The 23858-nt window shown below is 39.5% G+C and overlaps 1 protein-coding gene across 1 annotated transcript in view; it reads left to right on the top strand.

The window, feature by feature from the left end:
- Window positions 1-23858, top strand: part of ANKRD42 (ankyrin repeat domain 42) — a 63812-nt gene that overhangs the window by 10594 nt on the left and 29360 nt on the right. The window contains 7 exon segments of the mRNA XM_081239503.1: window positions 1289-1400; window positions 4273-4392; window positions 5243-5262; window positions 5264-5376; window positions 9940-10140; window positions 21540-21665; window positions 23427-23532. Coding sequence (XP_081095629.1) covers window positions 1289-1400; window positions 4273-4392; window positions 5243-5262; window positions 5264-5376; window positions 9940-10140; window positions 21540-21665; window positions 23427-23532 — 798 coding nt within the window.

Consider the following 23858-nt stretch of genomic DNA (forward strand, 5'->3'; position numbering starts at 1 on the left):
TAGTAAGAAAACAACCCAATTAAAAATGGGCAAATGACTTCATTAGACACTTTCTCAAAGAGGACATGTGGATGGTAATGAGCACATGAAAGAAGTGTTCAACATCATTAGCCATTAGGGAAATGCAAATTAAAACCACAATTAGGTGTCACTACACACCGGTTAGTATGGCAAAACAAAAACAAAAACATAACCCAGAGAAATGATAATACCAAATATTGACAAGGATATGGAGCGACTAGAACTCTCATACACTGCTGGTAGAAATGTAAAATGGTACAGTCACTTTGGAAAACAGTTTGGCGGTTTCTTATAAAGTTAAACAACATATACTTACCTGTGTCCCAGAAATCTCACTTCTGCATATTTACCCCGGAGAGATAAATAACTTGTACATGAATGTTTACAGTGGTTTTATTCTCCAGTACCTGTACAGTGTTAGCATATAGTTGGTTCTCCATAAATATTTGTTGAGTAAATGAATGACTTAACTGTGATTATTAGTGAGGTTCAACTCACCCCTCCCCATATTTTATTGGACATTAATCTCCATGACAGGCAAATGATACCTAAATGATTAACCTGTTCAAAAAATGACATCGCAGTGATTGATGTGACAGTGTATCCCAATGATACAATCAGTTCTTTTATAAAGAAAGAAACTTCCTTAAGGTAGAATCTACAAACTTGAACATATAAAGAGAGTAACACTATATGTGGCACAGACCTCCAGTACTGAATTATATTGAGACTTAAGTTAATTTTAAAAAATCTTAAATGAAGATGTATTTTACTCCCTCACTTTGTTTAATATGCCACTTATTTTCTTAGAAAGTATCATCAGAATTACAGTGTCTTCTCTGATACAGAAGTTTCTGGACCCATTTAAAGATCTATGGCAGAGATTGTAAATTGGCAGCCATTGAGTGAATTTGACCACAGATGTGTTTTGTTTGGCTTTCAGAGTATTGGTCAAACGTAAGATATGGACCAGCATTTCACTCACTGCAAAAACTGGCTGGGATTGAGTAGTAGTTCACCTTATGGACAAGGAATGTGGTCTCCAGTTTGCCACAGCTCCTACCACTCCATATTGTTTACCCAACAGTAAGGCCAAATGTGGGTTACCATATCATTGTGCTTGTGCTTTTGTTTTTCTTATACCTGGCCCCCTCATTCACTTTTGATGCTTCTCAGGCTGTAGTATTTCATGATGATAGACTAACTTTAAAGATATAAAAATGTTAAAAATATCTGCTAACATGGTTAACATGGGTATTTTCTTAAGGTACTGTCTTCATTGGCTCCTCTGGCGTGGAGCTGATCTCTCACAAGCAACCGTGAGAGGTTGGACAGCAGCTCACATAGCTGCCATCAGGGGACAGGATGCTTGCATGCAGGTAATAATAACTTTGGTTACTTTTTTAAAAAATTCAGTAAGTTTAATTACTTTAGCATAGTTCTGTTGAGCTATTGCATTTATTCTAATAATTTGATCCCATAGACTTAGTAGTTCTATGTTCTAAACAAAAACTTACTGGTTTCCAGGACTCGTATTTTGGTACCAACTGTCACTCAAACAGGTTGTATAAGATCGGAAATTATAGTATCTCTAAAGCAGTTGGCTCTCTGTTTGGGTTGTTTTAAGGGATGTCATAGTCATGCCCAGATTATCTTCTTTATAGCTTGCCATGCCTAAAATTCCTCATTTAATGTATTTCCTGGCCAGTGTTACACATTAATATGTGGCAGGATCTAGTTTATTAGAGTAAATAGACTTACTCAATGTTGTGAAATGGATTGGAACTTCGAGGAATACAAAATCATATAAGCAAACAGTCCCTGCCTATAAGAAGCCTGAGATTCTATTGGGAATGACAGTAGCTTTACTCAGTGAGTTACAAAACAGTACAAATCACAGTCTCTGAGTAAGGTTCTCATGAAAAGTATAGATGAGAAGAACTGTAGAACTTAAGATAGGGGAATCATAAATGGAGGAAATGAAACTTCAGCTAATCCTAAAAGAATGGGTCGATTTTAAAAAGATAAGTAGTGAAGAAGCATTGTAGGTAGGGACAGTGTCAGGAGCAAATAAAAATAATGATTTTAATTTATTGAACACTTTTTATGTGTCAATCACCATCTCCCATGCATCACTTCATTTAATACAATAATCTTATGAGTTTCCCTTCATGTAGATTAGGAAATAGATTCATAGAGTTAAGTTTGTTGCTTAAGTTAGTGACAAAGCCAGGGTTTGAACCTAGACTTTGTCCCATTAACCTCTATGCTATAATTCTATGTGAAATCTTTGCATTGGAAAAATGAGGTATGTTCAAGGAATATACCATTATATGAGTTTGACTGAGTGTAGATGATTTGTTCTGAACTAAGTTTAGATAAAGCCAGATTTGTAAAATGTCTTAGGAATAGAATAAAGATTCATTTGTATAGGAAAGAGAATTTTATATGTATACTATACACATGTATATGTGTGTATATATATGTATGTATACACACACATACATACATACACACACATGCACATAGACATTAACAGGGGAATGTGGTAATGAAAACAGTATTTCAGGAAATTATTCTAGCAAGATGTATCCAGGATTATGTAGGATGAAGAGAGAGTTTGGAAGCAAGATAATCAGAGACTTTTGGTATTATCACTAACCATAGAGGGTGAGATTAGTTGGTGGCAGTGGGAAACAAAGAAAATTATTTAAAACATCTTGCATAGCAGGCATTGGCAAAGTGTAGTGAGACTGTAAGGTTTTGAGTCAGAACGACAGATAATTATGGCACTGTAGATAGGGACATCTGAAAGGCAGGGGAGATTCGGGAGGAAGGATGTTGAGTTCAACTTTGGCCCATGTTGAGTTTAAGGTGCCTATAGGTCATTCGGGTGCAGAAGGACAGGGCAGTTGAAAAGGACACTGGTGACAAAGATTTCAGGAGTAATAAAGCTTAGAGAAGAGTACAGAGTACTGAGGATTGAATGTTGAAGAATGTTACTAGTAGGGATGGGAGGAAGCAGCGAAATGAGTAAGGAATTCAGAGGAGAAAGAGAGGTAGAGAGCCAGGACCCATTAGCGCTGTGCAAGTGAAGGAAGAAGTTGAAGTCAGGCAGCGTATCACTTACAGAATAAAACTAAGGGGAATAGCACTTAAGGAAATGCCATTGAACTAGAGAACTCTCTATAGGGGGAGGTTAGCTATATTTCTATGCAGTGATAGGGACAGCACCCAATTTGCAGGTGGATTTGAAGTTGAGGCATTGAGGTATTCGAAAAGTAGGCAGTGAAAGGAAGGAGCAGATACAATAGTAACTTAAGGGGATGTCAGGGTCAAATGAAGCTTTACTTGATGCTTTCCTTCCTCTAAGCATTAGTTTAACCTACTCCCTCTCCCTTGATTGTCCTTCTGTTCCCCAAAGTGATCTCTTCATTCTTAGAGCTTTTGTGATGCTTTGGGGTACTATACAGTATAGTTGTTACTTACCAAGGACTGCTTTGTATAGTTGATTGTCTTTGTCTCTACATGTGTCCTAATTCCCTAAGTTGATATATCTTTATATTCTTTGTAGTGACATAGTAAGCACTCAGTATATGGTTTGTGATGATTATTGACTAGTTTGTTAATGGGAGTCAGGCAAAATCATGGATATTGTTCTTCCTAAAACCCTTGGTAGGAATTATGACTAAGTAAACTTTTGCTGAGATGCTGGTAAATATAGGCTGGTTAAAGGAAAAAAAGTCTGAGGGAGATATATACAGAAACTGGGCCAATTGTAAATTCAGATGGAATCTCCTCAGATGCCGTTAGAATTTTGATTTGGAGCTTAGAACTGGTTACTTCAGTAATGAAATCCTTTTATTGTATTCAAAACCCAGTTAATAAAAGATTCTGCTTTTGAAATAGAGGAAGTTTAAATTTGAATTTTATTAGCTTAGCATTAAATTATTTAAGTTAGTGGTTGTTAATCTGTGCTCGAAAAGTTTGTTTTATAAATTGTATGTACATGCTCAAACCAGAATGTGAAATCGGGTATACATGTCTCCTAGGCAATGTTAAAAAGGATCTCAAGCATTTTCTTAGGACTAGCTAAGAATTTCTCACATTTTGTGTGTAGCACACATGTAAGAACTTACATAATAGCTTAGCTATAGGTTAATAAATTCCTTGCCTTTAAATAATCTGCATCTGCATTTATGATTTAACATCTCTATTCATATAAACTCATTCTTATTTCTCTACTTTCAGGCTCTTATAATTAATGGAGCCAATCTGGCAGCTCAAGATGATCGTGGATGCCCTCCTTTACACCTTGCTACAACACACGGACATTCTTTCACTTTACAAATAATGCTCCGAAGTGGAGTGGTGAGGGATTCCTGTTAATAAGTGAGAATGTATAATGTTATGGACTATAGTCCATACAGTCCATATCATATGGATTAACATTTAGTAGTCTGGTTTTCTCTTCCTGACTTTGTAAATCCCTTATGTGACTTTGAGGAAGTAATTTGATCTCTCTCTTTAGCTTTTCTGTCTTTAAACATGGGAGCAGTACTTTAGATAAATCATCAACAACAACGAAAAAAACAGCTTAGTGGTACAAAATATTTCAGAGGCTATGGATTCTTCATGTCAGGTCAGAGTTTAACAGGGAAGATTCTGAAGCTTCCAGACACATCTTAACCAGGGATTGTAAATCTTTCTGAATTGCTGTGTGTTTACCTCTTTCTTTTGTAACTCTTATTTCATACATTAATTTAGAAAGTGATTTATATCTCCAGAAATTTCATTTATTGTGATATTTATTTTTAATATTACCCAGTAGCTGTAAAAAATAACTTCTTATAAGAGTTAAATATTTTTTCATTAACTCTTTGATTATGCTCCCAAGGATAAGATTTGATCATTTGAATCCATCTCTTTCATTTTATTGGTCAGGAACTTGTGACCAGTAAAATGACTAGTTAAGTTCCTTTTTAGAAAGGATTTTTATGTGGCTAGTTATGTTCTTTTTTAAAAGACTTTATAATTTCATTTGTTTATTATTAGCTCATTGTTCAAATCAGTGGTTGCAGTAAATATTTCTATGATATTTAGTGTTTGCCTTATAGTTTTAAGAACAGCCTCCAATTCTCATTTGCAGAATTAAGCTGCTAGACTTAGTGTTTCCCCTACAAAACGTAAAAAACTGAGTCCTTGTGAATGTTACCTCTAGGATCCTAGCGTGACTGATAAGAGAGTGGAAACCTGTGCGTTATGCAGCTTTTCATGGGCGGCTTGGCTGTTTGCAGCTTCTCATTAAATGGGGATGTAGCATAGAAGATGTGGACTACAATGGAAACCTTCCAGGTATTCGCAAAAGCAAATATTTTGTTTTTCTATTAGTGTAAACTTTAACAATGTTTGATCATGTTTAAGAAATTTGAACTGTCGTCATTCTAATATTTCCTAACAAAACTAAAGTAGTAAATATGTTGACATGAACATTTTTTATCTTATATTATGTCTATGTTATGTACTCATCATGTGACTGATTTTTTTTCTGGAACCATATTAGCAAAAGAGAAATATCCAAAATTAAACTTGGATTTACTCTTCCCACCAGCTGTTTCCCTCATCTACTCTCTAGTGTTATTGTTTTTTAACTTCATATGTCTCTTCTCCACAGACTACTTAAAAAAGGAATAGTACAGGGCTTCCACGGTGGCACAGTGGTTGAGAGTCCGCCTGCCGATGCAGGGGACATGGGTTCGTGCCCCAGTCTGGGAAGATCCCACATGCCGCAGAGCGGCTGGGCCTGTGAGCCATGGCCGCTGAGCCTGCGCGTTCGGAGCCTGCGCGTTCGGAGCCTGCGCGTCCGGAGCCTGTGCTCCGCGACGGGAGAAGCTACAACAGTGAGAGGCCCGCGTACCGCAAAAAAAAAAAAAAAAAAAAAAAAAAAAGGAATAGTACAGATAGTGGACACTAGTGTATTTGAGTTAATTTGCTAATTGCAGTTGTCTAGCCTGTGGTCAACTAGCCAGTTGAGACCTATACTCTTAAGTACCCTGTCTTCTTCTAAGAGGTGCTGTAGAAGTTCAGAAGAGAGTTAGCCCACAGTGAGATTGGTTACTGAAACAAGACTTGAACTATGTCTTAAAGGAATCTTAAGTAGCAAACAAATGAAGGGGAAGTCCAGGCAAAATAATCACTTTGATTATTAAAAACTCCCTAGATCCCAGTGGATCTCTGATTCCTTAGCTTGGCATGCTGGGCCTTCATAATTTGGCTCTGACCTTCCTCCCTGCCCTCATCTTCCATCCCTTGACACTGCTATCTTGGATCATTTTGCTTCTTTCCGAAGGACATCCTTTAGTGTTCATTTAGTGAAGGTTTGTTGGTATGAACTCTCTCAATTTTTGTGTATCTGGAAGTAACTATTTTTACTCTCAGTCTTTTTAAAAAAAATTTTATATTTGACATATAACATACATACAGGAAAACGCCCAATTCAAATGCACAGCTCACTAAATTTTCACAAGTGAACACTTCTCTGTGACCATCAGCTAAATCAAGAAACAGGGTAGTCTCCTTCGTGTCCTCTTTCTAGTTACTGCCAACTTCCAAAGTTAATCACTACCTTGACTTCCAAAATAAAAACTAGCATTGTTTTTTTTCTGAACTCCATGGAATAAAATAATACACTGGTGTCCTTTTGTGTGTGACTTCTTTTGACTTTCCAAAGTGGTTGTTATCAATTTATACACCCACAAGCAGTGTTTAAGGCTTTCAGTTACTCCACTTTCTCATCAGCACTTGACACTATCAGTTTTTTTAGTTTTAGTCATTCTTTTGAGTGTATAGTAATATCTGATTGTGGTTTTAATTTGAATTTTCCCTGATGACTAGAGATGTAGAACATCATTTCATATGATTAATGGCTGTTTAGTTATTTTCTTCTGTGAAATACCAGTTTGAAGCTTCTGCATTTTTTTTTTCTTGCTATACGCGGGCCTCTCACTGTTGTGGCCTCTCCCGTTGCGGAGCACAGGCTCTGGATACGCAGGCTCAGCGGCTATGGCTCACGGGCCCAGCTGCTCCGCAACATGTGGGATCCTCCCAGACCGGGGCACGAACCCGTGTCCCCTGCATCGGCAGGTGGACTCTCAACCACTGCGCCACCAGGGAAGCCCTGCATTTTTTTTTTTTTTTATTGAGTTGTTCCTCTTTTTTTCTAATTGATTTGTAGGGGTTCTTTATATATTCTAGCCACAAGCTCTTTGTCACTTACATGTGTTGCAAATATCTTTTCCATTTAAGTATCTTTTCCATTCTATTGTCTTGCCTTTTCATTCTTTTAAGATATCTTTTGATGAACAGAAGTTTTCATTTTACTGTAGTCCAGTTTAATAAGCTCTTCCTTTATGGTCAGTACTTTCTGAATCCTGTTAAAAAAAAGTAAGGAAAGACTTTTTTTTAACAGGATTCAGAAAGTCTTCATTTCATGAAGACACTCTTTTATATTATCTTCTAGGAATTTTATTATCTTACTTTCACATTTCCACCTGGAATTGACTTTTCTTTAATACAAGGTAGGGGGGAATTTCATTTTTATTTAGTTCTTTATTGAATTTGCCTGATCACTTTGTTAGTCTCTTGTTGCCCGCACATTGAAAAAAAATTCAACTTTTATTTCCTTAAACATGTGTAATTATTTTATAACCATGTGTAGTATATATATATATATAATATATATATATATATATTTTTTTGGTATGTGGGCCTCTCACTGTTGTGGCCTCTCCCGTTGCGGAGCACAGGCTCCAGACGCGCAGGCTCAGCGGCCATGGCTCACGGGCCCAGCCGCTCCGCGGCATGTGGGATCTTCCTGGACCGGGGCACGAACCTGCGTCCCCCGCATCGGCAGGCGGACTCCCAACCACTGCGCCACCAGGGAAGCCCCATGTGTAGTATATTTTTTAATAGTATAAGGTAGAGGTTAAGAATGTGGCCTCAGGACTAGACTGCTTGTATTCAGACCTCTCTGTTAAAAATTATTAATTCAAAATTTATTAAGCATCTGTGTGTCAGTCCCTAGGTGCTGGGGATATCACTGCAAATAAAACAGACAAAAGTCTCTGCCTTTGTGTGTGGTGAGGGGGGAGACAGACAATAATAAAAATGAATGAACAGAATATATATTATATTAAATAGGGATATGTGTTTGGATTAAATAGCAAAGGGGAGTAGAGTGTTACAGGGGATGAAGTTTGAAATAGGGTAGTCAGGGAAACCTTCACTGAAGAGGTGACGGTTGGGTGAAGACTTGGAGTTGAGGGAGCAAGTCTTGATATCCTGGGGGAAGAACATTTTAGGAAGATGTAACAGCAATGTGTAAAGCTCCTGAGGCAGGGTTGTGCCTTGCGTATTTGAGTAACAGCAAGTCAGTGTTGTTGGAACAGAAGTGAGGGGGTGATAGATGATGAGGTCAGAGAGGTAACAAGAGCCATTGAAGGATTTTGAGCGTGGGAGTGACATGATCTATGTTTAAAACCATCATTTTGGCTATTGTGTTTATAATACTAGATTGTAGTGAGGGTGTGGGCGTGAGCAGTTAGGAGCTTGATGCAATAATTTAGGTTACTGTTTGGTTGGACTAGATAGTGAGAAGTAATTGGGGTCTGTGTATCTTTTACAGATAGAGCCAGTAAGATTTGCTGATTGATTAGATGTGGGGAGTGACAGAAATGGGAGTCAAGGATGGCTCCAGGGTTTTTGGCCTGACCTTCATGGAAAGGAGAGCATTTCCATTAACGGAGATGGGGAAAGCTGTGTAAGGAATATGTATGCAAAAAGGATAAGGAGTTCAATTTTTGACCTGTTAAGTTTGAAATGCCTATGATACATTTCATGTATATGATGAGTAAGCAGTTAGAGGAGTCTGAACTTTCTGGGGGAGTTTTTTAGTGGAAGGTTCAGCTGAGAAAGTGCACAGTGGCATGTGCCAACTACTTATCTTGTGGACATTGTTACTTAATTGATTCTCCTGAGTTTTACTGGTGACTTGGGCACTGCCCTACTTCCCCAGAGCCAAGATTTGTATACAATTTGGAGTCTTTCCCAAATAGTCACTTCTCAGGAGGTGTAAAGGCTCTCTTGTTTTTGTAATCATTGCCTCTAAGCTTGTAATACCCCAGAACCATTCCTGTTTTTTGCAGCTTTTGGGTTATGGCTGTCCCTCAATCTGATTCATTATATTGATATTTTCTTTCAGGGATTCCTTAACATTTCTTGTCTGTTCATGGTGTTCTTGTCTGTTTTTCTTGTCCTTCATGGCTTTAAAAAATATCTTTCTATTATTTTCAATAATTTAAGAGAAGAAATGGTGAGATAGTGTGTGTGCTTAGTCTGCAGTTTTGATCTAGTCTTGTTTATAATAAAAATAATGTTTATGAAAAAGTGACAAAATACATAGTGATAAAAATAACATCACCCCTATTTGCATAGTGACTATTTTGGTTTATTTCTTCCACTTTTTTCTGAAATATTAAGATAAATTTATCTATCTAGCACCTATATTACATAGAAGGCATTTTTTTCATATAATTATAAGCTGCACAGTTCGGATTTCACTTTCCAAGAAAATTTTCTGAGACCTGCTCTTTGGTGACCCTCACTTGGCCTCTCTACATTCACAGTAAGTGTAGCTATTCAACCATTTAATCTACTGTTGTGGCTGGACTAGAAGGCTGACTGAGTAAGGACATGTAAGCTGGAAAAATGGTCTGTTATCCTAGCATCCAGAGTACACCCCTGTTATATAGGATAGGGATAGTTGTCTCCCTAGGAGGATTAGAGTTAATGTGTTGTTTCTTTTTTCAAGATATTGTCAATTTAAAATTAAATTATTATTATTTTTTCTCTCACCTATAGTTCACTTAGCAGCCATGGAAGGCCACCTTCACTGTTTTAAATTCCTACTCAGTAGAATGAACAGTGCCTCCCAAGCTTTGAAAGCCTTCAATGATAATGGAGAAAATGTATTGGACCTAGCCCAGAGGTTCTTTAAGCAGAACATTTTACAGTTTATCCAGGGGGCTGAGTATGAAAGAAATGATCCAAAAGATCAAGAAAGTAAGTAATAAACCTGAAGTGTTTTAGCATTTAATAAGTAGAATAAATGGAGGAGGAAAAGAAAGGAGTTATAAGACAAAGGTTATATTAAAATATGTTACGTATCATTGTCCACACATTCATCCAGATTCTCTTCTTTATATGAAATATTTTAAGCAGAAATACAGAGAGATTAATGTAATATAATGAACACTTCTTTTTTTTAACATCTTTATTGGAGTATCATTGCTTTACAATGGTGTGTTAGTTTCTGCATTATAACAAATTGAATCAGCTATACATATACATATATCCCCATATCCCCTCCCTTTTGCGTCTCCCTCCCACCCTCCCTATCCCACCCCTCTAGGTGGACACAAAGCACCGAGCTGATCTCCCTGTGCTATGCGGCTGATTCCCACTAGCTATCTATTTTACATTTGGTAGTGTATATATGTCCATGCCACTCTCTCACTTCGTCCCAGCTTACCCTTCCCTCTCCCCGTGTCGTCAAGGCCATTCTCTATGTCTGCGTCTTTATACCTGTCCTGCCACCTTCAGGGTTCTTCAGAACCATATATTTTTTTTTAGATTACATATATATGTGTTAGCATATGCTATTGGTTTTTCTCTTTCTGACTTACTTCACTCTGTATGACAGTCTCTAGGTCCATCCACCTCACTACAAATAACTCAATTTCATTTCTTTTTATGGCTGAGTAATATTCCATTGTATATATGTGCCACATCTTCTTTATCCATTCATCCAATGATGGACACTTAGGTTGCTTCCATGTCCTGGCTATTGTAAATAGTGCTGCAATGAACATTGTGGTACATGACACATTTTGAATTATGGTTTTCTCAGGGTATATGCCCAGTAGTGGGATTGCTGGGTCATATGGTAGTTCTATTTTTAGTTTTTTAAGGAACCTCCATACTGTTCTCCATAGTGGCTATATCAATTTACATTCCCACCAACAGTGAAAGAGGGTTCCCTTTTCTCCACACCCTCTCCAGCATTTATTGTTTGTAGATTTTTTGATGATGGCCATTCTGACTGGTGTAAGGTGATACCTCATTGTAGTTTTTTTTTTTTTTTTTTTTTAAAGATGTTGCAGGCAGGAGTTTATTAATTAATTATTTTTTTGCTGTGTTGCGTCTTCGTTTCTGTGCGAGGGCTTTCTCTAGTTGTGGCAAGCGGGGGCCACTCTTCATTGCGGTGCGCGGGCCTCTCACTATTGCGGCCTCTCTTGTTGTGGAGCACAGGCTCCAGACGCGCAGGCTCAGTAGTTGTGGCTCACGGGCCTAGTTGCTCCGTGGCATGTGGGATCCTCCCAGGCCAGGGCTGGAACCCGTGTCCCCTGCATTAGCAGGCAGATTCTCAACCACTGTGCCACCAGGGAAGCCCCTCATTGTAGTTTTGATTTGCATTTCTCTAACGATTAATGATGTTGAGCATTCTTTCATGTGTTTGTTGGCAATCTGTATATCTTCTTTGGAGAAATGTCTATTTAGGTCTTCTGCCCATTTTTGGATTGGGTTGTTTGTTTTTCTGTTATTGAGCTTCATGAGCTGCTTGTAAATCTTGGAGATGAATCCTTTGTCAGTTGCTTCATTTGCAAATATTTTCTCCCATTCTGAGGGTTGTCTTTTGTCTTGTTTATGGTTTCCTTTGCTGTGCAAAAGCTTTTAAGTTTCATTAGGTCCCATTTGTTTAGTTTTGTTTTTATTTCCATTTCCTTAGGAGGTGGGTCAAAAAGGATCTTGCTGTGATTTACGTCATAGAGTGTTCTGCCTATGTTTTCCTCTAAGAGTTTTATAGTATCTGGCCTTATGTTTAGGTCTTTAATCCATTTTGAGTTTATTTTTGTGTATGGTGTTAGGGAGTGTTCTAATATCATTCTTTTGCATGTAGCTGTCGAGTTTTCCCAGCACCACTTATTGAAGAGGCTGTCTTTCTCCATTGTATATTCTTGCCACCTTTATCAAAGATAAGGTGACCATATGTGTGTGGGTTTATCTCTGGGCTTTCTATCTTGTTCCACTGATATATATTTTTCTTTTTGGGCCAGTACCATGCTGTCTTGATTACTGTAGCTTTGTAGTATAGTCTGAAGTCCGGGAACCTGATTCCTTCAGCTCCATTTTTCTTTCTCAAGATTGCTTTGGCTCTTCGGGGTCTGTTGTGTTTCCATACATATTGTGAAATTTTTTGTTCTAGTTCTGTGAAAAATGCCATTGGTAGTTTGATAGGGATTGCATTGAATCTGTAGATTGCTTTGGGTAGTATAGTCATTTGACAGTGTTGATTCTTCCAATCCAAGAACATGGTATATCTCTCCATATGTTTGTATCGTCTTTGATTTCTTTCATCAGTGTCTTATAGTTTTCTGCATACAGGTCTTTTATCTCGTTAGGTAGGTTTATTCCTAGGTATTTCATTCTTTTTGTTGTAGTGGTAAATGGGAGTGTTTCCTTAATTTCTCTTTCAGATTTTTTGTCGTTAGTGTATAGGAATGCAAGAGATTTTTGTGCTTTAATTTTGTATCCTGCTACTTTATCAAATTCATTGATTAGCTTTAGTAGTTTTCTGGTAGCATCTTTAGGATTCTCTATGTATAGTATCATGTCATCTGCAAACAGTGACGGTTTTACTTCTTTTCCGATTTGGATTCCTTTTATTTCTTTTTCTACTCTGATTGCTGTGGTTAAAACTTCCAAAACTATGTTGAATAATAGTGGTGAGAGTGGGCAACCTTGTCTTGTTCCTGATCTTAGTGGAAATGGTTTCAGTTTTTTACCATTGAGGACGATGTTGCCTGTGGGTTTGTCATATATGGCCTTTATTATGTTGAGGTAAGTTCTTTCTCTGCCTACTTTCTGGAGGGTTTTTATCATAAATCAGTGTTGAATTTTGTCGAAAGCCTTCTCTGCATCTACTGAGATGATCATATGGTTTATATCCTTCAGTTTGTTAATATGGTGTATCACATTGATTGATTTGCATATATTGAAGAATCCTGGCATTCCTGGGGTAAACCCCACTTGATCATGGTGTATGATCCTTTTAATGTGTTGTTGGATTCTGTTGGCTAATATTTTGTTGAGGATTTTTCATCTATGTTCATCAGTGATATTGGCCTGTAGTTTTCTTTCTTTGTGACATCTTTGTCTGGTTTTGGTATCAGGGTGATCGTGGTCTCATAGAATGAGTTTGGGAGTGTTCCTCCCTCTGGTATATTTTGGAAGAGTTTGAGAAGGATAGGTGTTAGCTCTTCTCTAAATGTTTGATAGAATTCGCCTGTGAAACCATCTGGTCCTGGGCTATTGTTTGTTGGAAGATTTTTTTTTGTTTTTTTTTTTGTTTTTTTTGCAGTACACAGGCCTCTCACTGTTGTGGCCTCTCCCGTTGCGGACCACAGGCTCCAGACGCAAGCTTGGTGGCCATGGCTCATGGGCCTAGCCGCTCCGCGGCATGTGGGATCTTCCCGGACCGGGACACGAACCCATGTCCCCTGCATCGGCAGGCGGACTCTCAACCACTGCGCCCCAGGGAAGCCCTGTTGGAAGATTTTTTTATCACAGTTTTGATTTTAGTGCTTATGATTGGTCTGTTTATATTTTCTATTTCTTCCTGGTTCAGTGTCAGACGGTTGTGCTTTTCTAAGAATTAGTCCATTTCTTCCAGGTTGTCCATTTTATTGGCATATAGTTGCTTGTAGTAATCTCTCATGGTCCTTTGTATTTCTGCAGTGTCAGTTGTTATTTCTCCTTTTTCATTTCTAATTATATTGATTTGAGTCTTCTCCCTTTTTTTCTTGATGTGTCTGGCTAATGGTTTATCTATTTTGTTTATCTTCTCAAAGAACCAGCTTTTAATTTTATTGATCTTTGCTATCGTTTCCTTCATTTCTTTTTCATTTATTTCTGATCTGATCTTTATGATTTCTTTCCTTCTGCTAACTGTGGGTTTTTTTTGTTCTTCTTTCTCTAATTGCTTTAGGTGTAAGGTTAGGTTGTTTATTTGAGATGTTTCTTGTTTCTTGAGGTAGGATTGTATTGCATAAACTTCCCTCTTAGAGCTGCTTTTGCTACATCCCATAGGTTTTGGGTCGTCGTGTTTTCATTGTCATTTGTTTCTGGGTGTTTTTTGATTTCCTCTTTGACTTCTTCAGTGATCTCTTCGTTTTTAAGTAGTGTATTGTTTAGCCTCTATGTGTTTGTATTTTTTACAGACTTTTTCCTGTAATTGATATCTAGTCTCATAGCATTGTGGTCGGAAAAGATACTTGTTACAATTTCCATTTTTTTATATTTACCAAGGCTTGATTTTTGACCCAAGATATGATCTATCCTGGAGAATGTGCCATGAGCACTTGAGAAGAAAGTGTATTCTGTTGTTTTTGGATGGAATATCCTATAAATATCAATTAAGTCCGTCTTGTTTAATGTATCATTTAAAGCTTTGTTTCCATATTTATTTTCATTTTGGATGATCTGTCCATTGGTGAAAGTGGGGTGTTAAAATCCCCTATTATGATTGTGTTACTGTCAGTTTCCCCTCTTATGGCTGGTAGCATTTCCCTTATGTATTGAGGTGCTTCTATGTTGGGTGCATAAATATTTACAGTTGTTATATCTTCTTCTTGGATTGATTCCTTGATCATTATGAAGTGTCCTTCTTTGTCTCTTGTAATAGTCTTTATTTTAAAGTCTATTTTGTCTGATATGAGAGTTGATACTCCAGCTTTCTTTTGATTTCTATTTGCATGGAATTTCTTTTTCCATCCCCTCACTTTCAGTCTGTATGTGTCCCTAGGTCTGAAGTGGGTCTCTTGTAGACAGCATATATATGGGTCTTGTTTTTGTATCCATTCAGCCAGTGTATGTCTTTTGGTTGGAGCATTTAATCCATTTACATTTATGGTAGTTATTGATATGTATGTTCCTGTTACCATTTTCTTAATTGTTTTGGGTTTGTTTTGCAAGTCTTTTCCTTCTCTTGTGTTTCCTGCCTAGAGAAGTTCCTTTAGCATTTGTTGTAAAGCTGGTTTGGTGGTACTGAATTCTCTTAGATTTTGCTTGTCTGTAAAGGTTTTAATTTCTCCGTTGAATCTGAATGAGATCCTTGCTGGGTATTTTTCCCTTTCATCACTTCAAGTATGTCCTGCCACTCCCTTCTGGCTTGCAGAGTTTCTGCTGAAAGATCAGCTGTTAACCTTCTGGGGATTCCCTTGTATGTTATTTGTTGCTTTTCTCTTGCTGCTTTTAATATTTTTTCTTTGTATATAATTTCTGATAGTTTGATTAATATGTGTCTTGGCGTTACGTGTCTTGGCTTGTTTCTCCTTGGATTTATCCTGTATGGGACTCCCTGCTCTTCCTGGACTTCATTCACTATTTCCTTTCCCATATTAGGGAAGTTTTCAACTATACAACTATAATCTCCTTACATATTTTCTCAGCCCCTTTTTTTCTCTTCTTCTTCTGGGACCCCTGTAATTCGAATGTTGATGCGTTTAATGTTGTCCCAGAGGTCTCTGAGACTGTCCTCAATTCTTTTCATTCTTTTTTCTTTATTCTGCTCTGTGGTAGTTATTTCCACTGTTTTATCTTCCAGGTCACTTATCTGTTCTTCTGCCTCAGTTATTCTGCTATTGATTCCTTCTAGAGTATTTTTAATTTCATTTATTGTGTTGTTCATCATTGTTTGTTTGCTCTTTAGTTCTTCTAGGTCCTTGTTAAACGTTTCTTATATTTTCTCCATTCTATTTCCAAGATTTTGGATCCTCTTTACTATCATTACTCTGAATTCTTTTTCAGGTAGACTGCCTATTTCCTCTTCATTTGTTTGGTCTGGTGGGTTTTTACCTTGCTCCTTCATCTGCTGCATATTTCTCTGTCTTCTCCTTTTGCTTAACTTACTGTGTTTGGGGTCTCCTTTTCACAGGCTGCAGGTTCGTAGTTCCTGTTGTTTTTGGTGTCTGCCCCCAGTGGGTGAGGTTGGTTCAGTGGGTTTTGTAGGCTTCCTGGTGGAGGGGTCTGGTGCCTGTGTTCTGGTGGGTCGGACTGGATCTTGTCTTTCTGGTGGGCAGGACCGCTTCTGGTGGTGTGTTTTGGGGTGTCTGTGAACTTATTATGATTTTAGGCAGCCTCTCTGCTAATGGGTGGGATTGTATTCCTGTCTTGCTAGTTTTTTGGCATAAGGTGTCCACCACTGTAGCTTGCTGGTTGTTGAGTGGAGCTGAGTCTTAGCGTTGAGATGGAGATCTCTGGGAGAGCTTTTGCTGTTTGATATTACTTGGGGCCAGGAGGTCTCTGGTGGACCAATGTCCTGAACTCGGCTCTCCCACCTCAGAGGCTCAGGCCTGACACCCGGCCGGAGCACCAAGACCCGGTCAGCCACACAGCTCAGAAGAAAAGGGAGAAAAAGAAAGAAAAGTAAATAAATAAATAAGTTTATTAAAATAAAATATAAAATATTATTAATAATAAAAATTTAAAAATAATAAATAAAAAAGAAAGGAAGAAAGAAAGAAGAGAGCAACCAAACCAAAAAACAAATCCACCAATGATAAGAAGCACTAAAAGCTATACAAACAAACCAAAAAAAAGGGACAAATGGCAGAAGCAAAGCTATACAGACAAAATCAGATGAAGAAGCATATACATACACACAAAAAGAGAAAAAGGAAAAATAAAATATATATATTAAAAAAAAGAGAGCAACCAAATCAATAAACAAATCTACCAATAATAATAAGCTCTAAATACTAAACTAAGATAAACATAAAACCAGAAAGAAATTAGTTGCAGAAAGCACACCCCAAGTTTACAGTTGCTCCCAAAGTCCACTCAATTTTGGGGTAATTCGTTGTTTATTCAGGTATTCCACAGATGCAGGGTACATCAAGTTGACTGTGGAGATTTAATCTGCTGCTTCTGAGGCTGCTGGGAGAAATTTCACTTTCTCTTCTTTGTTGGCACAGCTCCTGGGGTTCAGCTTTGGATTTGGCTCTGCCTCTGTGTGTAGGTTGCCTGAGGGCATCTGTTCCCCACCCAGACAGGAGGGGGTTAAAGGTGCCACTGATTAGGGGGCTCTGGCTCACTCAGGCCAGGGAGTGGGAGGGGAATGCAGGGCAAGTCTGCTGAGGCAGAGGCCGGCGTGACATTGCAACAGCCTGAGGCGTGCCGTGTGTTCTCCTAGGAAAGCTGTCCCTGGATCAGAGGACCCTGGCAGTAGCGGGCTGCACAGGCTCCCGGGAGGGAAGCTGTGGATAGTGACCTGTGCTTGCACACAGGCTTCTTGGTGGCTGCAGCAGCAGCCTTATCGTTTCATGCCCATCTCTGGTGTCCGCTCTGATAGGCACGGCTTGCACCCGTCTCTGGAGCTCGTTTTGGTGGTGCTCTGAATCCCCTCTCCTCGCGCACCCTGAAACAATGGTCTCTTGCCTCTTAGGCAGGCCCAGGCTTTTTCCTGGACTCCCTCCCGGCTAGCTGTGGCGCACTAGCCCCCTTCAGGCTGTGTTCACGCAGCCAACCCCAGTCCTCTCCCTGGGATCCGACCGAAACCCGATCCTCAGCTCCCAGCCCCCACCCTCCCCGGCAGGTGAGCAGACAAGCCTCTCTGGCTGTTGAGTGCTGGTCAGCACCGATCCTCTGTGCGGGAATCTCTCCACTTTGCCCTCCACACCCCTGTTGCTGTGCTCTCCCCCGTGGCTCCAAATCCTCCCCCCTACCCACCCCCCGTCTCCGCCAGTGAAGGGGCTTCCTAGTGTGTGGAAACTTTTCTTCCTTCACAGCTCTCTCCCACTGGTGCAGGTCCTGTCCCTATTCTTTTTTTTTTTTTTTTTTGCTGTACACGGGCCTCTCACTGTTGTGGCCTCTCCCATTGCAACGCGCAGGCTCCGCGGCCATGGCTCACAGGCCCAGCCGCTCTGCGGCATGTGGGATCTTCCCGGACCGGGGCACGAACCCGTGTCCCCTGCATCGGCAGGCGGACTCTCAACCACTGCGCCACCAGGGAAGGCCCATGTCCCTATTCTTTTGTCTCTGTTTTTTCTTTCGTCCTACCCACGTACGTGGGGAGTGTCTTGCCTTTTAGGAAGTCTGAGGTCTTCTGCCAGCATTCAGTAGGTGTTCTGTAGGAGTTGTTCCACATGTAGATGTATTTTGATGTATTTGTGGGTAGGAAGGTGATCTCCACATCTTACTCCTCTGCCATCTTGAGGGTCTTCAATGAACACTCTTTATACCACTAGATTTAAGAATAAAATATTATAGATAAGATACACTTGAAGCTTCCTGGTTCTCTCTCCTTAATACCATTCATTCCCTTTTCTCCCTCCTCAGAGGTAACCATTATTTTGGATTTATAATTCCATTCTCTGGTTTTATATTTAGTATATATATACTCACAGAAATTTGCAGTAGCATTTTGGGTATTTTTAGATTAAGAGACTTAACTTTTATATCTAATAAGAAATCCTAAAATTCAGCAGCTTAAATTATATAGAAGTTTATTTCTTTTATATGATAGCCCTGGTTGGAGAGTGCATCTGTTCTATGTAGTCATTCAGGGACCTGTTATCTTCCTAACTAGCTCTCTCTAGTTGTTGCTAATCCAGCAGGAGGTGGGGAGAGAACAAGAGTATAAGCTAGGATTTTTTTTTTTTTTTTTTGCCGGACGCGGGCCTCTCACTGTTGTGGCCTCTCCCGTTGCGGAGCACAGGCTCTGGACATGCAGGCTCAGCGGCCATGGCTCATGGGCCCAGCCGCTCTGCGGCATGTGGGATCTTCCCGGACCGGGGCATGAACCCGTGTCCCCTGCATCGGCAGGTGGACTCTCAACCACTGCGCCACCAGGGAAGCCCTAAGCTAGGATTTTTAAGGTCTAATTTGCTGTCATAACTTTTGCTAACATTCTCTTGGCAAGAGTTTAGTCACATGGCCATACCCAGCTGCAAGGAAGCCTGGATAATTTAGTACCCAGCTGAGAGGCCTCAGCTCAGATGCAACTCTTGTTACTGTGGAAGGAAGGGGATTTTAGTGGACAACTAGAAGTCTTTGAAACTTCTTTTAAAACTTTATAAAAATGGCATGAAACAGTAATGTATCCTCCTCTCTTAACTTTATTTTTTCATAAAATGTTATGATTTTTGAGGTTTATTAGACATATAGATGTATTCTAGTTTATTCTTTTAAATTGTTTGTGGTATTGCATTTAATAAAAAACACTGTTTATCCATTCTCCGATTTGACATATAGATTGTTTACAGTTTTCAGAATTACAATCAAGGTGGTAATGGATATTCTTGTATGTGTCCTTGTTTACATGCACAAGATGTTCTTTAGAGAAGTGCTTCCCTACCTACCCTTTTCACACTTTGCCCACATAGAAAATGATACTTGTATGGCACACTGTTGGATGAGGCTTCTTGAGGTACTGCCTGTCTTCTCTGAAGATTGAGAGTTAAGAGCTCTGCCTTGGTAAATAGTTGGGAAACTCTACTTTAGGTTTTGCTTGGTGGGATATGCCCATTTTCAGTATAAATAGTTATAAATGCTGCATTCTATATCAGAGTGGTTATAGTAATTTACACTGTCATCAGCAATGTTTGGTGAGAATTTAGAGAAACAATATTCAGTATTGTCAGACGTAAAAAGTTTTGCCACTTAGTTGGGTATGAAGAGGTTTAACTTGTGTTTTGATTTGCATTTTTTTGATTACTAACGAGGCTGAACATTGTTTAATAAAGTTACTGGCTATTCTAGTTTTCTCTTCTATTGAATTGCCTGTAAAATTGTGTTCTTTGTCCTTTTCTAAATAATTTGACCTCTTTTATATAGTTCTGATACCAATCATTTATTAATTTTATCTGATATAGATATTTTCTCTCACACTGTGGCTTGTTTTTTCACAAATGATATCCTTATTTAAAAAAAGCAACTTTATTAAAGTATGATTTACATAAAATAAACTGTATTTATTTAAAGTATGCAGTTCATCTCAAATGTTTTTTCATACCCTCTTGCAGTTCATCCCTCTTTTCACCCTGGCTGCACACAGCCACTGATTTGTTTTCTGTCACTATAGATTAGTTTGGGTTTTCTAATGGAAATGGATTTCTAATGGGTTTCTCTAATCTTTTGAGATTCATTTGTGTTGTGTACATTAGTAGTTCGTTACTCTTTATTGCTGAATAGTATTCCATTGTACGGATGCATATTTTGTTTATGCATTCAGTCTTATTGGTATGTCTGTTTGCCAGTACTACAAAGTGTTTTTTTTTTTGAAAGAGAGGAAGCAAGCTCTCTTGTGTCTCTCTTTTTTTTTTTTTTAATAAATTTATTTATTTTATTTTTGGTTGCATTGGGTCTTTGTTGCTGTGCGCAGGCTTTCTCTGGTTGCGGTGAGCGGAGGCTACTCTACTGTTCGTTGCGGTGTGCGGGCTTCTCATTGCAGTGGCTTCTCTTGTTGCGGAGCACAGGCTCTAGGTGCAAAGGCTTCAGTAGTTGTGGTTTGCGGGTTCTAGAGCACAGGCTCAGTAGTTGTGGCACACTGGCTTAGTTGCTCCGCGGCGTGTGGGATCTTCCCGGACCAGGGCTCGAACCCATGTCCCCTGCATTGGCAGGCGGATTCTTAACCACTGCGCCACCAGGGAAGCCCAGTACTACACAGTTTTGATTACTGTAGCTTTATAGCAAGACTTCCAGTCAGGTATTATAAGTCTCCAACTTTGTTCTTTTTAAAATACTCCTTGGGTATTCTAGGTTGTTTCCTTTCCATATATAGCAATGAGAATAACTACCTCAGGGTCGTTGAGAGGGTTAAATGAGGCAATCCTTACAGTTGCTTACTACCATGCTTGGCGTTCAGTAAGGGCTCAGTATATGTCGTTGTCATCATTAAAAATATTTTATTAAGTATTTACTGTGTGCTAGGCACTAGGTCAGGTGCATTCACACCTGTCTTTGTCTATGTTTATGTATAGATACACACATATACTTTATCTCCTTCCAGTTTCTTTTGCTTTCTTCACTTGTAAACAGGGAGGGAGTGGTCTGTGCAAATGTAGGACTTGAGACCAAGTATGTCTTTATACATAGGGTTGAAAATGACCATCTCCTTGTGTTTTGTGGTGGCCTGAGAGAAACAGGGCAGATGGCAAGAATAGTTCTGGTACCATATATTCCTGGCATGTTTGAGATCCTGAGGGATGGAAAGGCTACACAATTAATAATAATCTTATTTTATGATTCTCTTTTTATTACTTGTCATTGCATCAACTGAACTAATTCCAATATAACATTCTCATACTTGAGTTAATACTGAAACCTGAAATGTGTGACTGATTAAGGCAGGGAAGAGGAACGAATTCGTATGTTTCCTGAAATGCTGAATTTTTTATTCATAGCTTTAGCATTTCCAGGTCATGTGGCTGCCTTTAAGGGTGATTTGGAAATGCTTAAGAAATTAATAGAAGATGGAGTAATCAATATTAATGAACGTGATAATAATGGATCAACTCTTATGCATAAAGGTAAGTTATGATTCCTGCTTCATCTTCAGTCTGACACAATTGCTGTTGAGTTATTTACATTTATGTATGTATGTATGTATGTATGTATGCACGTATTTATTTAGCTAGCGGTACGCGGGCCTCTCACTGTTGTGGCTTCTCCCGTTGCGGAGCACAGGCTCCGGCCACGCAGGCTCAGCGGCCATGGCTCACGGGCCCAGCTGCTCCGCGGCATGTGGGATCTTCCCGGACCGGGGCACGATCCCGTGTCCCCAGCATCGGCAGGTGTACTCTCAACCACTGCGCCACCAGGGAAGCCCTTTTATTTATTTTTTTAAAAAATTATTTATTACTTATTTTTGGCCGTGTTGGGTCTTTGCTGCTGTGCACTGGCTTTCTCTAGTTGGGGCGAGCAGGGGCTACTCTTTGTTGCAGTGCGCGGACTTCTCATTGCAGTGGCTTCTCTTGTTGCGGAGCACGGGCTCTAAGCACACAGGCTTCAGTAGTTGTGGCACGTGGGCTCAGTAGTTGTGGGTTGTGGGCTCTAGAGCACAGGCTCAGTAGTTGTGGCACACGGGCTTAGTTGCTCCATGGCATGTGGGATCTTCCCAGACCAGGGCTCAGACCTGTGTCCCCTGCATTGGCAGGCAGATTCTTAACCACTGCGCCACCAGGGAAGTCCCCCCTCAGGTTTCTTGACTGAGGTTACACAGCTAGTAAGAGCAAAGCTGAGATTTCATTCATTTTTTCCATTCATTTATTCATCAACTCTATAGACATTTATTGAGTGTCTATATACGCCAGCCACTTGTTAAGTTCTGTCCTGTCCTCCAGTCTGTTGTTCAGTGGACCTAAACTCACATCTTTTTAGACTGAGTTTCCCCCCAACAGTTTCCCTGCATTTTGAGATGGACCTAGAAAGAGGGGAGAAATTAGATGGTCATATGATTGAGTGATGGGCACTAGGTGAGCAGACACATAAGCAGAGTTGTGGAGGTGAAAATTAATATTGAGTGCATGTGTTTTAAGGAAAGGTGGTGAACAGTTTAGGTAATCACTGAGGGGCCCTGAACATTTTGAGATATGAGGGTCAGAGGAATAAGCTATTTATACAAGATGGCAAAAGATTTTCAAAGTCTTTCACATTCACACAGATTGCACTTACATTTGGCCTGATACAAGATTGGTCAGGAGCTATGAATACAGTAGATGAGCACTGGGTAAGGATTAGAAAAAACCTAGATTATAGTTTCAAATCCATTACTTACTGGCTGTGTGATGTTAAATAGCCTCTTTGAGCTTCAACGTCTATATCTGTATGTAAAGCTCTCTGCATAGGGGCTGAGTACAGCAGATACTTGATTAAATATTTGTCTAATGAATGAATAAATGAAATAGAGAAAATAACATCTGGCCAACCTACTTCTGTTGGTTATTGTAAGGATTAGTATTTACAAAAGTACTCTGCAGTGGTACTGTCCAAAATTTTAGAAAATTGTTCTAATAACAATAACTTTTTTTTTTTAACTGTTTTTTTTTTTTTTTGCGGTACGCGGGCCTACTCACTGTTGTGGCCTCTCCCGTTGCGGAGCACAGGCTCCGGACGCGCAGGCTCAGCGGCCATGGCTCTTGGGCCCAGCCGCTCCGCGGCATGTGGGATCTTCCCGGACTGGGGCACGAACCCGTGTCCCCTACATCGGCAGGCAGACTCTCAACCACTAAGCCACCAGGGAAGCCCCAACAATAACTTTTTTGTGTGTACATTTTGTTTTGTTTTTACAGCTGCTGGGCAAGGCCACATAGAGTGTTTGCAGTGGCTAATTAAAATGGGAGCAGACAGTAATATTACCAACAAAGCAAGGGAGAAACCCAGTGATGTGGCTAAGAGGTATCCCTATCTGCTTTGCTTCTTTCTTTTGTTTTTAAAGTTTTGCATTTACTCTCCTATACTCAGAAATCTCTGAAGATTTCTGGATTATAGGACTCAGTCAAATGCTGATGGAATGAGAAGTTTCAAGCTGAATTGACATTTAACAACATCAGCTCTTCTCTCTAAAACAGTGATTCTCAGCTGGGAGGTAGTAGTCCCCCTTCTCGGGGGGTGTGCATTTGGAAATGTGGGGAGGGGGTTGTCACAGTGATGGAGACCATCATTAATGTTTCATGAGGTCAGGTCCAGGAATGCCAGACATTCTACAGTTCTCAGAACAGTAG

This window comes from Mesoplodon bidens, assembly GCF_964165515.1.
Source record: "Mesoplodon bidens genome assembly, chromosome: 7".
NCBI classification, from domain to species: Eukaryota; Metazoa; Chordata; class Mammalia; order Artiodactyla; family Ziphiidae; genus Mesoplodon; species Mesoplodon bidens.